The 14,578-nt window shown below is 46.2% G+C and overlaps 1 protein-coding gene across 2 annotated transcripts; it reads right to left on the bottom strand.

Moving 5' to 3' along the window:
• Positions 1-568: 568 nt before the first annotated feature.
• LOC125524516 (glycerophosphodiester phosphodiesterase GDPDL4-like) lies at positions 569-6,378 on the bottom strand. Of its 2 annotated transcripts, XM_048689559.1 has the most exons (10): positions 6,138-6,333; positions 5,912-6,054; positions 5,411-5,704; positions 4,416-4,528; positions 3,820-4,318; positions 3,148-3,186; positions 2,757-3,047; positions 2,469-2,608; positions 1,256-1,742; positions 569-1,054 (listed from the first exon to the last, which is right to left on the bottom strand). In XM_048689559.1, the coding sequence occupies exons 3-10, from the start codon at positions 5,535-5,537 to the stop codon at positions 762-764; spliced, it is 1,989 nt and encodes a 662-aa protein (XP_048545516.1). In that variant the 5' UTR covers positions 5,538-5,704; positions 5,912-6,054; positions 6,138-6,333; the 3' UTR covers positions 569-761. The 2 variants fall into 2 exon arrangements, with proteins under 2 accessions (XP_048545516.1, XP_048545515.1); XM_048689558.1 differs by lacking the exon at positions 5,912-6,054 and having other exon boundaries at positions 6,138-6,378.
• Positions 6,379-14,578: the final 8,200 nt, after the last annotated feature.

The raw sequence follows: 14,578 nt of genomic DNA, 5'->3' as shown, positions 1-14,578 counted from the left end.
GATCTTATAACCGAGAGAATATCATGCTAGGATGATGCGCTAATCGTATTCCGTTCGTAGGGTCAGGTACAACAACCTCCTTTTCGGAGAAAAAGATAAATCTGTTTTGAGACGCTTTGCTCGAACCTAATGGTTTCTAGGTGACACGGATTTCTGTGGTTTTATCTGAATATCTTGTTCGGCTTTCGCTTGTGTCCTGCACAATCCTGGCTGGTTTTCTCTGGGTATCTCGTGCTGATTTTACAGACTAGCGCCCAGTAATCTGATACCTGCCTCTACTTGCCTCCACTCGTTCATCCTTTTCGCCTTTTTTGGTTACCATTATCTGTCTTGTGCTGCACACATGTTTCTTTGGCGATAAAATAAGACATCACACTTATTAACAGTGCCGAGACCTTACACCTGAATCTAGAAACATGCACACTTCCTCAATTTTCAGAGCGCAACACTTCTTTTCAGCTAAGAAGTACAGTTCTTCTATACACAACAATGGTAGATAGCATCTTCCCACCGGTCAGCACTCAGCAATGTAGTGGTATGAAATATGGAGCACCTGCGCTAGCTAGTGTGATAGAACCGAACCTCTTCAATTCAATTGATAGATCAAATACACCAATGTGCCGGAATAGCTACAGAAACAAACACCCGATGTAACTGTGTGTATATATTGCACAAAATAGCAAGATAATAGCTTGCCTGCGCAAGTCTAACGGCTCCTCCGGTAACTTAACCTACTGGCACACAGCCTCATGGTCTGCTGCTCAAAGCAGCAGAGCTGCACAGGCCGCTACCAGCAGAATGCAGGTGCTTACAGCCGTCGTGTGAGCATCAGATGGCGATGAACCGGGAGGTGCGGCGGCACCAGGAGGTGCATTCTTAGGCGCGACAGGGGGGAATGGCGGCTGCAGCACCTCTGTTTCGTTCAATTCTCGCATCGGTGCCACCGCTGGCGGCTGGGCCTCAGGAGCGGCATTTCTCTGGAGTAGCTGCACGAGGCCGCCGACATCAACGGTCTCCATGTAGGCGGGCTTGTCCTTTCCTGTACAAGAATTCCCTGCCAAGACAAATATAGCAAAGGTCAAATACTGTATTGTTAGTTATATGAATGTCCAAAATGTTTCGGCAGAGGCACCACAGCCATTAATATTACAAATTGGTCTAAACAACTAGGCATGGCGCAATGCTAAATTTCAGCGTGCCTAAAAGGTAGGTACAGGCAGCAAAACACGAATGAAAGATGGCGAATTTTACTTACTCTTGTATCTCCTCACTGTCTTGGGGAAGTCGGTAATTAAGCCATCGACTTTAAGCGACTGGGCATAGCTATTGATTTCCACTGTTTCATCCGAGAAGAAGTCCCAAGGTTGTGATAGGAACTCATTGCGGAACACCTGCGCATATACCGTTAGCCCTGCGGACCGCAGGTCTTTCACCAGGCTGGTTTGGTTGATGATAAATTGCAAACTTATTGCAAAAAAGGAATTCCTGTCAACGACCACAGCCTCGGCAAACTCCTTGACATCGGCTAGTGAGGAAGGAGAAGCATCCCCAATGCCTTGCGGGAGAGTGTAAACAAGCTTGTATTTTGCTTTCTGCTGCTTCAATTTGACAAGAACAGCGCTATCTGTTGACTGGATCATGACTTCCTTGGTCGTTTGATTATTATAGCCAGCATCATTTAAGGCAGTGGTTAAGGACTCGAGAACATCAACTCCTAAAGATTTCGCTATAAATGCAGCATTCTGCATTATAGAAGATATGTTAATCAATTAAGAGGACTCCAGTGATTAAAGCTTTAGAAAATTGCAAGAAATTTGACTTCTAGGTAACGCTTGTGCGACAAATATGAGATTTCAATAATAACCTTAGCGAGGAACACGGCACTAATTACTGCACACATAATAATGGATATAATTACACACTATATCTGTATTTGCTATTCCCAATGTTTTGCATGTTCGGTACATTCATGATTCTCATATTCCTTGCCAATAAGAGAATACATGGTGATGAAATGTAAGTCATCTTAGGTTGTGCACCGCGACCAAGGCGGAGGGGAAAACGAGAGAACTTAATGTCTTTTTGCTAATTAATAGCATTGCATAAAATGAACTAACCACTGCATGTCATGTTTGGTAGTCTCAAGTCATTCAAAGCATGCACGACCCACATCTCTTATTGGTTGATATGTCACGAAACAAGAAACGAGGAGTGAGTTAATGTACCGTGACTAAGTGTTTTGGGACTATTTGGTTTTTGTAAGGTGACTTACACACCTAGACGTGTTGTGGTTTTAGTTCAATTGAACTAAAACCACAACACTTATTTTGGAATAGAGGAAGTACAGCTAAGGAAAAGACAATTCCTTAAACTAGAGCTCTCTTTTTTGCATATAAGAAAGTCAAATTAGAGGTAGTAAGCATAGCCTAAGGTATTAAAGTTGAGTTTACTTCAAGTGGAAGTATCACCTCGATAATGATCATGATGCCAGACAAATCCTGATCCTTTCCATATTCCAGAAAATCTGAGAACTTGACAAACTTCCCATTGTTTGTGTATCTCGGGTTTCTTACAAGATAGTAGCTACTCAATGGGCTAGATATCTTGGCTGCAGAAAAAGGGCAGGTATGAGGACACTACAAGAATCAATCCTTTGTTTTATGCCATCCACATACTTCTCAGTTGTTAGCCATCAACTTCCACAGAAAACAACATAAAAAAAAGAAGCATATCCACGCTGTGATGAAGGAACTCACGTTTCAAAGAACTATCGCTAATGTTGTTCCAAGTAAGGTTGAATGTATAAATCCCTGCTGTACTCTTAATTTCAGGAATGACAGATGTAAGGGTACTGAAAGGTGTCCTCTGAACATTGGTGGTCTCGAGCAGGTTGATGGAACTCATGCAAATAAGAACTCCATCTTTTGTGACCTGAAGGGCACAGTCAATCACGTCCGCACCATCCTTAATTGCATTCTGGTAGGCAAGATCAGTACAATCCGGATAGTCTCCACTGGCACCATTATGCGAAATAATTAAAGGTTTCCCTGCAGAGAAACACTGAAACAATTAAACAGAGTTGAACTTGTAGGCATCCAAGCACCATGGCTGGCAGAAGTACTAGGATTTACGCCTAGATATACATACCATGATCCGCCTTACTTTCATTCAAGTTAGCAAAACAGCCTGAAGAGAAGAAGATTCAAATGAATTAGCAAAGAGAAGAAACTATATTGCTCACATATTTATAAACAATCAATAAGTGTTCTGCATTTTCTTAAACATCCCTTTGATTATTTGATGCATGCTACATTTGTACAAAGTCCAATGTTTCTGCTTATTGGCTAAAGGTCTAAAGTTGGATGGCTTAGGGGAAGGCAAGATTATCGAGGATGCAGTGCGTTAAAGAGAAATGTGTTCAACAGGCGAATGATTGTAATCTAGTGCATTTGCTTAATAAGAGATCACAAGTTCAAACGATAAAAGAGAATGATTCACAATCAAGCTCAAAGGTTAAAAGGCATAAAATTAACTTGTCTCCAGCCATAAGTTAGAAACATCCTTTAATCATTTATAGATGTACAAATAAGATGACATGATAAAGAAAAAAAACATGATCACATTTGTCTCCAACCAATGCACAGGTATAACGCTGTTTGTCATTGTATATTTACAGAGTTATTCCTTTATCCCTATATGTTAAGATCTTAGTTAAGGTTCAAGAAAAAAAAACATGATGAAGCGGAAAGTCGAAACAACACTGTAGTCAATGATTTCATAAGTACTCGGTTTAAAAAGAAGTGAAACTAAGTAACCTACCAATAGCCTCGGATGCAGTAATAGGGTAGTCTGTTAACACACCATCCACGGAGAAGCCACCATCACTTATAAATGATAGGTATTCTTGCAAGGGATCATAACTGTAGTTATAGGGAATAATCCTATCATTTGCGAAGTCAGATGCATATATTTCTAACCCTGCCCTGTGGGCATCTTGGACAAAGGATGTTGGAGGCAGCAGATAGTTATCATTCGTCACTTGCCAGATGTAGCTCTTGGGGACCATGATACCAGAAGCAATTGTCTTAATAAACGTTAGGTTCTTAGACAGTGAGCTATAGGTTTGGTTTGTAGAAGGATCAGACAGAAAGTTATCAGGAAAGCGAAACACAAGCTTTGTTCTGCCGCGAACTCTTTTAGATATGCTTTTGAGGAAACCTATCTCAGGTGATGAAATATACTTCACAGAGACACTCTTTAGGATGGAAACTATGTATCTTCTCATGTTCAAACCATGTTGCGAATAGAAGACGTCATGCTACACATGTGAAGAAGAAGTTAGATTTTAAGGGATTCGACAAAGAAGTAGCAACAGTAGCAGATAAAGGCAAAATTGCAAGAACAGTAAATTTTACCTGAACATTCAGCCAAACGGAAGGCGGCTTGATATGGGACTGCAAGTCTGTCACGGAAAAGATATTATATATGGAATCAAACCTGTCGGTGCGAGAATAAAATCCCTGTGTTACTGCACAAAAGATTGGATAATCAGGTAAGAAGAATAGCTACAAATATATCATCAGGTCAAACCTTTTTAAAGAAACTGGAGCGATGAAAAATCATGCAATCTGAAGAAAAGAAGAGCAGAGAACTAATATAAAACATATAATGTCTATGTAAAACAACGAAAGAGCGAGAGGAAAGGCATGCCAGTAACTTTAGTTCTTACTATAAGGGTTGTGCGTGCTTTGCTGTGCCGTTTGTGTTGTCGGGATTTCATATATAAAATTTGATGCGTGAGGAAGATGATAATGTATGTTTGATTGTTTTCTTTATTTATAATGCGGTATTTTGGTGGGGCCTTTCTATAGGTGTGATTTTGTGTCATCTGCTTATAAATCCATATGTATGTGGGAAAGTTTCTTGCACTGACGACTGAGTGTACTATATTGGTGCTACAGTGTTGCATGTTGACGATTCCTTTTTTTCCAGGTGATGAGAGGGTTTGCGGGACTCATGTGTTTTTATAGGCTGGTTGTTGCTTATTGATTTGAGAAATCATTGAGTTTGTCAAAATCATGAACCAAATTCAAAATTAGACATCTCAATCGAAATCATTGACCCAGTCCAAATTGTGAAGCAGATCTGAAAATGAACATCTCAATCGAATAAAAACTATGAACCCAATTCAAAATAACCTCTCAAAATCGTTGACCCAGCCAAAATTTGTAAACCAAATTCAAAATTGAACGCCTCAATTGAATGAGAGAGCTTCAAAATTAGGAAGCATAGTGTGTTTATAGATAGATAGATAGATAGATTGGTCCAGCGTCCACGTTTACCAGCATGTAGTACGTAATTGAGATGTACAGATGACATGCTTCAATAGAGAGCTGAAAGTGGTACTCACAGTAAGTGTTTTGGACCTCAGAATAGGTGAAGTCGAGAGAGAAGTGTCCAGTTTTGGGCACGCCATCGATGACATACTTCTTCTTTTTCGCAGGGTAGGCTGTTGCAGCATTGGTGCAGTTTGCCATATTTATGTCTCGAAGGCAAATCCCAACGCCATCTTTTGTGAGTTGCACATCGCACCACACGCTTGTATCAGGTGCGCTGGCAAGCAATGCGAAAGCAAAGGCGGCCTGGCTGGAATCAGGAAATACCCCTGAAAATCCGCCTTGGGCGATAACAAGGGGAGCATCACCTGCACAGCAATTAGTCACGGTTATTCAAATTCCTGAATAATTGCTCAGAATACCATCCTTACGTACTTTTATTTATTTATTTATTAACAGGAGTAATTAACCCCACGGAGATTATCAATCAACCTTGTAGTAGGTTTTTGTTATCAAAAATCAACCGTCTGAATATTGTTGTTTTCAGAACCAGAAGGAGGGAGGGCCACCCCTACCTTCTGATTCATGGAAGCGAAGGCGGCTACGCCCACCCGCTGTAGGATCTTAGGGGGAATTCGACGCGCGCTCTGTTCTCGCACAGTCTCACCTCACGGAAGGTCGCCTCCAACAAAAACCAGAACCTGCCGGAACCATCCGACTAACGTCGGCGAGGGAGGAGCCTTCCTTCAGCCGTGCTTCTGCCCCCAGAAACAAATACAGAAGGAGGAGAGAGGCGTTTACCTCGTAGTGTTTTGTAGGCCGAGGGGCGCCGGATGCCCTGCGCGTCGGCGGCGCCGAGCAAGAGCAGGAGGCCGCACAGCAGCGCGGCGAGGAAGGCGGCGGCCTCTCCGCCACCACCACCACCGCCTCCTCCGCGGACTCTACTGCTCCTCATGCCTTGAAGCTTCCAAAAGCTTCCCGCAGAGGACGCGGACACGGGTGGGAGGAGCAGAGCACCGGGAATGCTCTGGTGCTCTGGCAGAGGCAGAGCGCATATATGGAGCACGGGTGCCACTTGTGGTTCTGTCTCCTTCTGTCAGTCAATGACAGGGCTGCGGCCGGGCCCGCGCGGCAGCGACACGCCCGTGAGCCCGCGCGCGGGAAGCCCGCGACCCGGCTGGCGTTTACTCCACCACCACTACCGGCGGCGCGATATTCTGCGGCCGTTCTGGCCTGGTTCCGTCTTTTTTTTACCGCATCATATCCTGGTTTGGTTCGGTACTGCTCGCAAATGATTGCTGGAGAAGGAAAGTGTTTTTCCATCTAACCTTTTGGGCATTTTACAGTTTTGATGATCAGCTGGGAACGGAATTCAGGCCCCATGATGTTCGTGTGCGGACGATTCGGTCGCATGCGCTTTTTTCTTTCAGAAATCGGCCACACTAACGTAAACCCGTGTTTAGACTAAGATGGTGGTGTGCAGTTGTAAAGCACGACGCGCACTCGATTTTATCATCTCGCAATCATCAGCTGCAACGGATTCGGTGTGCGCTTGTCGCATCCAGAGCGTCTACCACCGCGGACTCGCAAATCCGGGCTCCTATATGTTCACGGATTAGTGTTGATTCGTCTCTCGAATGTTTTCATTTATAATTATAATCCTTATTTTGAAAACCTTAAATCCATATGAACATATGCACGTCGGTCATTGCACATAAGCAGTGAATATCACACACAAATAAAAAGTATTCATCCATAGAAATACATACTACAATGATTGGCATGAGTAATGAATATCACAATGCATAAATTGAAACATAAAATATACAGTTTATTAGTTTTCAGGTTGAATCCACGTATGCTCTGCAAGGTCAATGAAAAATTGCATGTGTACCTGCTGATTTCGAAGTCATCATGCATCTCAAAAGTTGGCAACATGCTCTAGCTCTTGCTCCTGGAGGTGGACCTAAACTCCGGGCTTTCCTTCGCCCTCATCCTTCACAATAATTTTGTGCAAGATTACATAATATGTCATCAACTATCAAAGTATCTCCAGTTTCCGCATCATTACAGCCCCACAAACAATACCCCGATGAGGTTGAAGCACTATGAATGCCCTTTTGACATCCTCATAGCACCTTCTTGGATTTGTAGAAAGAGACATTGTTTCCTACTATAAAGATCGGATATAATCTTTACAGACGCTGCACATTGAGAATAGATACCATTGACAAAGTAGTACACTATGTTGTAGCTGTGTTCATTGATGATATAGTTGCATGTCGGAGCCTCCCCATCACAAAGTCTCTTGAACTTGGAGCACATTGATGTCGTTGTTAGGACCTGATGAAGTTATGTACCTAGGGTAGGGTCATGGGCCTAACCTAGACGCCCTCCCCAAGGACATCACCCTAAAACTAGAAGCATTCAAAGGGTACCATCATCCACTCGACCAGAGACATTTCACTCGAAAGAATCAATGTCACTCGACCGTCACAGAAATCACTCAACAAACAGAAGGTCTAAAGTCACTCTACACTGTAACGGTCGGGCGTTTACCCATAGACTTAATTATCATTTATAGCACTTTAATACAAACGTCACCTGTAACGCTCCTTCTTTATGTACATTGAACCCCGCGTAACGGAGGGGAGCTGGGGTCCTGGCGCACTCTATATAAGCCACCCCCTCCTCCGGGACAGGGGTTCGCATCCTTTGTAAACTCACACACACATACAATCCAGTTGACCGCCTCAGGGCACCGAGACGTAGGGCTATTACTTCCTCCGCGAAGGGCCTGAACTCGTAAACTCGTGTGTACAACTACTCCATAGCTAGGATCTTGCCTCCTCATACCTACCCCCCATTCTACTGTTAGTCTTAGATCCACGACAGTTGGCGCCCACCTTGGGGCAGGTGTCTTAGTAGTTTGTTGGAGAAGTTGCGATTCTTCCGATTCCCGTCATCATGGTTTCCGGCGGAGGATTGGCTAAAGGCCGTGAGATCCGTCTCGCCGCGCTCATCTTCATCGCCGACGACTCCGCTTGGCTCCACGGGGCTCCACTCGACGTTGAGGCGCTCCCCGTCCGCAGGGCGACGCACTTCCACGCATGCGCGCGGCGTCCTTCTTCGACAGCCATCTACTCAGTATCAGTCGGCTCCTACGGCATCCTCGCTTCCCGTTGTTCGCCGGCGTCAGCAATCCGGTCGGTCACGGCTTCAGTGGTGGGTGAGACATGCGGTGGCCCGCCAATCGGCCACCCCACAAATCGCGGCGATCGAGCCCGATGAAACTCTCTACGGCATGTTCGATCTGTCGACAGGCTCCGTCGAGACTGCATCCGAGTGCGACAGCAGCGACCCCGCGGCAGAAGTCTTGATGGTCAATGGACCAGCAGTCCTCCTGGTTTCCCCCGTGAAGACAGAGGTGATGGCGTCGGCGACCCATCACATGTCCACGAGGAGTACCGCCCCGAACCCCTCTCTTCGCAGCGGAGGGAAGATCTTCGCCGTCGTAATATGGATGCACTCCACACTCCTATCGTTGGAGAAACCCCCGAGGCCCAGGCCTTGGAGGAGGCGCGCCCGGCCAACTTGGCTGAGCGCACTCGACTGGAGAACCTCCAGCGCGCACTCGACGAGCGTGCTCGGCAGCGGATTCCTGAGTCCAGTCGACGACAACTTTTTCCGCCTCCGACTCAGGTATACCGAACTCCGATCCAGAATCTCACAGCTGCAGCTCGAATAGCAGAGTCAATTCAACCTTCCCAGTCAGAAGCTGGCCGAGGTTTGATGCAGATCCGGGCTTTACTCCGGGCAGCAGGAGAGCAGAATACAACAATATCTTAGTTGCGGAATAGGATTCATAACAGATCTGTGGTGGCAGATACTGTCCAATCTGCTGATAGCCCAAGATCGCCTCCGCGGCGTGAGGGACGTGGGCACAAGCAAGATTAATACAGGAACCATGAGCAGTATGATCATCGACTTGACCATGATGACCGCCGTCGAGCGCCCACGCCTCCTCCGAGGAGTGGGTCATACGTGCCTCGGCGGCAAGATGACAGGCGCCCCCACATCAGCGAACGAAGAATTCCGGTCGACCCCAGAGAGCCAGGCTTCGATGCAAGATCTATTCTCGTTCAAGGTCTGGTTGATAGGAACAGAGCTCACAGAGAAGGCCACGATAGGGATTATCCGACTGGAAGCAGGGTGCACGTTTCAGGACCCGAGTGTTTCAGCAGAGCCATCAGAGCAGCAGTGATTCCCCCCAACTTCAGGTTGGCGACTGGAGTCAGCAAGTTCACCGGCGAGTCCAAGCCAGACACTTGGCTTGAGGGCTACCGAGTGGCTGTGCAGATTGGTGGCGGCAATGATGATGTGGCAATGAAGCACCTTCCCTTGATGTTGGAGGGCTTAGCCAGAGCATGGTTGAATCAGTTGGCTCCTGGCAGCATATATAGTTGGGAGGAACTTGCTTGAGTGTTTGTTAGAACCTTTGAATGTACTTGCAAAAGGCCAGCAGGGTTGAAAGAATTACAGTCATGTGTTCAGAAGCCGAATGAAACCTTGAAACTTTGAAGGGAATGGGCATTCCGATGTCCAAGCTTAGTGAAAGCAACATGAGTTTCCACGGCGTTATACCTGGCAAGAAGGCTCAGTCACTCGGCCAGATCGCCCTTGATGTGGTTTTCGGTGATTCCAAGAATTACCGCAAGGAAAAGTTGACATTTGAGGTAGTGGATTTCAAGAGTGCTTACCATGCTATTCTGGGTAGGCCTGCTTATGCACGTTTTATGGCTCGGCCATGTTACGTGTATCTCAAATTGAAGATGCCTGGTCCTAGAGGAGTAATCACTGTCACTAGTAATCGACAGAAGGCAGAAGAGTGCTTCCAAAAGGGCTCAAAAATTGTCGATGCACAAATAGCAGTAGTAGAACTGCAAGAATATCAGAAAAATGCAGATCCGAGTGATTTGCTGTGAGCCAAGAAGCCTTCCAAAGATTCTGCATTTCAGTCGTCCGGTGAAACGAAGTTGATTCATATTCACCCGACCGATCCCAATCCTGCTCCGACCCATATCTCAACAATACTCGACAGCAAATAAGAAGAAGCGCTCATCCAGTTCCTCCGTGAGAACTGGGACATCTTTGCATGGAAACCTTCTGACATGCCGGGTGTACCCAGGGGACTGGCTGAGCATCGTTTGCGAGTCGACCTAAAAGTAAAACCAGTCAAGGAACATCTCCGACGGTCCACCGTCCAGAAGAGAAAAGTAATTGGTGAGGAAGTGGCTCGGCTCCTGGCAGCTGAGTTCATCCAAGAAATCTACCACTCTGAGTGGCTCGCCAATGTTGTCATGGTCCTCAAGAAGGACGATTCACTTTGCATGTGCATTGACTTCAAGCATATCAATCGGGCCTGCCCGAAAGATCATTTTCCTCTCCCCCGCATCGACCAAATCATCGACTCAACTGCGGGGTGTGAGCATTTGTCTTTTTTGGATGCCTATTCCGGGTACCATCAGATCCGACTGTATGGACCTGATGAGATAAAAACGGCTTTCATCACTCCATTCGGATGCTTCTATTATGTCACCATGCCATTCGGCTTAAAGAACGCCGGAGCCACATTCATGAGGATGATCCAGAAGTGTCTGCTCACTCAAATCAGTCGGAATGTGGAAGCATACATGGATGACATTGTGGTCAAGTCACGTAAAGGTTCCGACCTGCTAGCTGACCTTGTTGAAACCTTTGCCAATCTTAGAAGATATGATATCAAACTTAATCCATCAAAGTGCACATTAGGAGTTCCTGGCGGAAAGTTACTCGGTTTCCTCGTTTCCGAATGAGGGATCGACGCTAACCCAGAGAAAGTTGGTGCTATACTTTGGATGAAACACCCTGTGCGTGTGCACGACGTCCAGAAGCTTACTGGTTGTTTGGCCGCCTTGAGTCGATTCATTTCCCACCTCGGTGAAAAGGCATTGCCTCTTTACCGACTGATAAAGAAGTCTGATAAGTTCGAGTGGACTCCCAAAGCTGATGCGGCATTTGCAGAGCTCAAAGCCCTGCTTTCCACCCAGCCGGTGCTTGCTGCACCAATCAGCAAAGAGCCTTTACTGCTTTATATTGCAGCCACTGGACAAGTTATTAGTACAGTACTCACGATCGAGTGGGAGGAAGAAGGAAAATCCTATAAAGTTCAGCGCCCAGTATATTATGTTTCTGAAGTTCTGACTCCGTCGAAGTAAAGATATCCACATTATCAGAAGCTTGTTTATGGGATTTACATGACCACGAATAAGGTTGCACACTATTTCTCTGATCATTCCATTACAGTCGCCAGCGACGCTCCATTATTAGAGATTCTGAACAACAGAGATGCAACTGGTCGAGTGGCAAAGTGGGCGATTGAACTCCTTCCCATGGACATCAAATTTGAGGCAAAGAAAGCTATCAAGTCCCAAGCAGTAGCTGATTTCCTCGCCGAGTGGATCGAACAGCAACTTCTGGCCCAAATTCACTCGGAGCATTGGACCATGTTCTTCGATGGGTCCAAGATGCTGAATGGTTCCGGTGCTGGGGTGGTGTTGGTATCCCTCCATGGTGACAAACTCAGCTATGTTCTCCAGATTCACTTTGACTCCTCCAACAGTGAAGCTGAATATGAGGCACTTCTGTACGGGTTGCGTATGGCCATTTCACTTGGCGTCCGTCGCCTCATGGTCTATGGCGACTCGGATTTAGTGGTCAATCAGGTGATGAAGGAGTGGGACGTCAGAAGCCCAGCTATGACTGGTTATTGCAATGCAGTGAGAAAGTTAGAAAAGAGGTTTGAGGGGTTAGAGCTCCATCACATCCCTCGACTGAAAAATCAAGCAGCCGATGATCTGGCAAAGATAGGCTCCAAAAGGGAAGCCATTCCCAGCAATGTGTTCCTGGAGCATATTCATACACCTTCAGTTCAAGAAGATCCCTTCACTGAAGAGCCCCCGCAGCAGAAGAGTGTCATCGATCCAACTGAAATCGAGGTTCCAGCCGTGGTCGATTTGATTATGGAGGTTTTGGTCATCACCCCGATTGGACAGTACCATATATCGCGTACATTCTTAGAAAGGAACTCCCAGAGGATGAAGAAGAGGCTCGACAGATCGTTCGTCGATCTAAATCCTTTACTGTGATAAGAGGACAGTTGTTCAGAGAAAGTGTGACTGGAGTTTGCCAGAAATACATAACACCTGAAGAAGGTCGAGTGATCCTCAATGACATCCACTCGGGGACCTGTGGTCACCATGCGTCCTCTCGGACCATTGTGGCTAAAGCATACCGAGCGGGATTTTACTGGCCACGGGCAAATGACATGGCAAAAGAAATAGTCGACAAATGTGAAGGTTGCCAGTTTTACTCCAACATGTTTCACAAGCCTGTGTCGGCCCTGAAGACCATTCCACTTGTCTGGCCTTTTGCTGTTTGGGGATTGGATATGGTTGGAACTCTAAGGACTGGTAGGATTGGATTCACTCATGTGCTTGTAGCAGTCGACAAGTTCACCAAGTGGATTGAAGCCAAGCCTATCAAGAACCTTGAAGCCAGTACTACTGTCAGCTTCATCAGAGAGTTAACATTCAGATATGGTGTTCCACCCAGCATCATCACTGACAATGGGTAAAACTTCGATTTTGATGAGTTCAGAACTTTCTGTGCTTCCCAAGGTACTCGAGTCGACTATGCCTCAGTCGCCCACCCCCAGTCGAATGGGCAAGCTGAAAGAGCAAATGGATTGATTATCAAAGGACTGAAACCCCGACTGATGCGTGACCTCAAACATGCAGCAAGAGCTTGGGTCGATGAACTTCCATCAGTATTGTGGGGATTGAGGACAACTCCCAATCGGTCGACTGGCAGAACCCCCTTTTTCTTGGTTTATGGAGCCGAAGTTGTACTTCCGAGTGACTTGCTCCACAATGCGCCCCGAGTCGAGCTTTTCTCAGAAGAAGAAGCAGAACAGGCACGGCAAGATGCAGTTGATCTCCTGGAAGAAGAAAGAGAGATGGCCTTGATCCGATCAACCATCTATCAGCAAGACCTACGTCGATTCCATGCCAGAAACGTGAGGGGTCGAGCATTTCAAGAGGGAGACTTGGTTCTCTGAGTGGATCAGCAGAAACCACACAAGCTTGCTCCTTCCTGGGAAGGCCCCTTCGTTGTCACCAGAGTGCTCCACAATGGAGTGTATCACCTCTACAACGTCGAGCACAAGAAAGACGAGCCGCGAGCTTGGAATGCGGAGCTGCTCTGCCCCTTTTATACTTAAGCACTTAGTCTATTGGGATGTAATAAGAAGCACCTTTGTAGTTTGTTTATCAAAGACAAGTGTTTTTACAGTCTTCTAAAATGATTGTCGATTGCTTACGCTTGTTTCTGAAATCCCCCAATGGGTGGCTTAGCTGTGAATCCGTTTCGCCTAAGTTTAAAAAACCCTACCAAGTGATGAGCAAGCCTCTCACTCGGTGGCTTAGCTGCGAATCCGTTTCGCCTAAGTTGAAAAAAAAATCCCCAGTGGGTGGCTTAGCTATGAATCCGTTTTTCCTAAGTTTAAAAAACCCTACCAAGTGATGAGCAAGCCTCTCAATCGGTGGATTAGCTGCGAATCCATTTCGCCTAAGTTTAAAAAAAATCCCACCGAGTGATGAGCAAGCCTCTCACTCGGGGGCTTAGTTGCAGTCCAGTACTCGCCTAAGTTAAAAAAAATCCCACCGAGTGATGAGCAAGCCTCTCACTCGGGGGCTTAGCTGCAGTCCAGTACTCGCCTAAGTTGAAAAGATCCTACCGAGTGATGAGCAAGCCTCTCACTTGGGGGCTTAGCTGCAATCCAGTACTCGCTTAAGTTGAAAAAATCCTACCGAACGATGAGCAAGCCTCACACTCGGGGGCTTAGCTGCAGTCCAGTACTCGCTTAAGTTTCAAAAATCCTACCGAGTGATGAGCAAACCTCACACTCGGGGGCTTAGTCGCAGTCCAGTACTCGCCTAAGTTTCAAAAATCCTACCGAGTGATGAGCAAACCTCACACTCGGGGGCTTAGCTGTAGTCCAGTACTCGCCTAAGTTTCAAAAATCCTACCAAGTGATGAGCAAACCTCACACTCGGGGTCTTAGCTGCAGTCCAGTACTCGCCTAAGTTTCAAAAATCCTACCAACTGATGAGCAAACCTCACACTCGGGGGCTTAGCTATAG

Source organism: Triticum urartu, chromosome 7 (assembly GCF_003073215.2).
Source record: "Triticum urartu cultivar G1812 chromosome 7, Tu2.1, whole genome shotgun sequence".
NCBI classification, from domain to species: domain Eukaryota; kingdom Viridiplantae; phylum Streptophyta; class Magnoliopsida; order Poales; family Poaceae; genus Triticum; species Triticum urartu.
Note: the sequence above shows the minus strand (reverse complement) of the source record. Positions and strands in the feature narration are given on the sequence as shown.

Excerpts from the sequence above, each read along its gene's own strand:
- LOC125524516 (XM_048689558.1), bottom strand. The coding sequence starts at position 6,291 with ATGAGGAGCAGTAGAGTCCGCGGAGGAGGCGGTGGTGGTGGTGGCGGA. Across the intron at positions 5,705-6,137 it reads GGCCTACAAAACACTACGAG|GTGATGCTCCCCTTGTTATC; the intron begins GTAAACGCCTCT and ends ATTGCTGTGCAG. Across the intron at positions 1,743-2,468 it reads GCATCATGATCATTATCGAG|AATGCTGCATTTATAGCGAA; the intron begins GTGATACTTCCA and ends TCTATAATGCAG.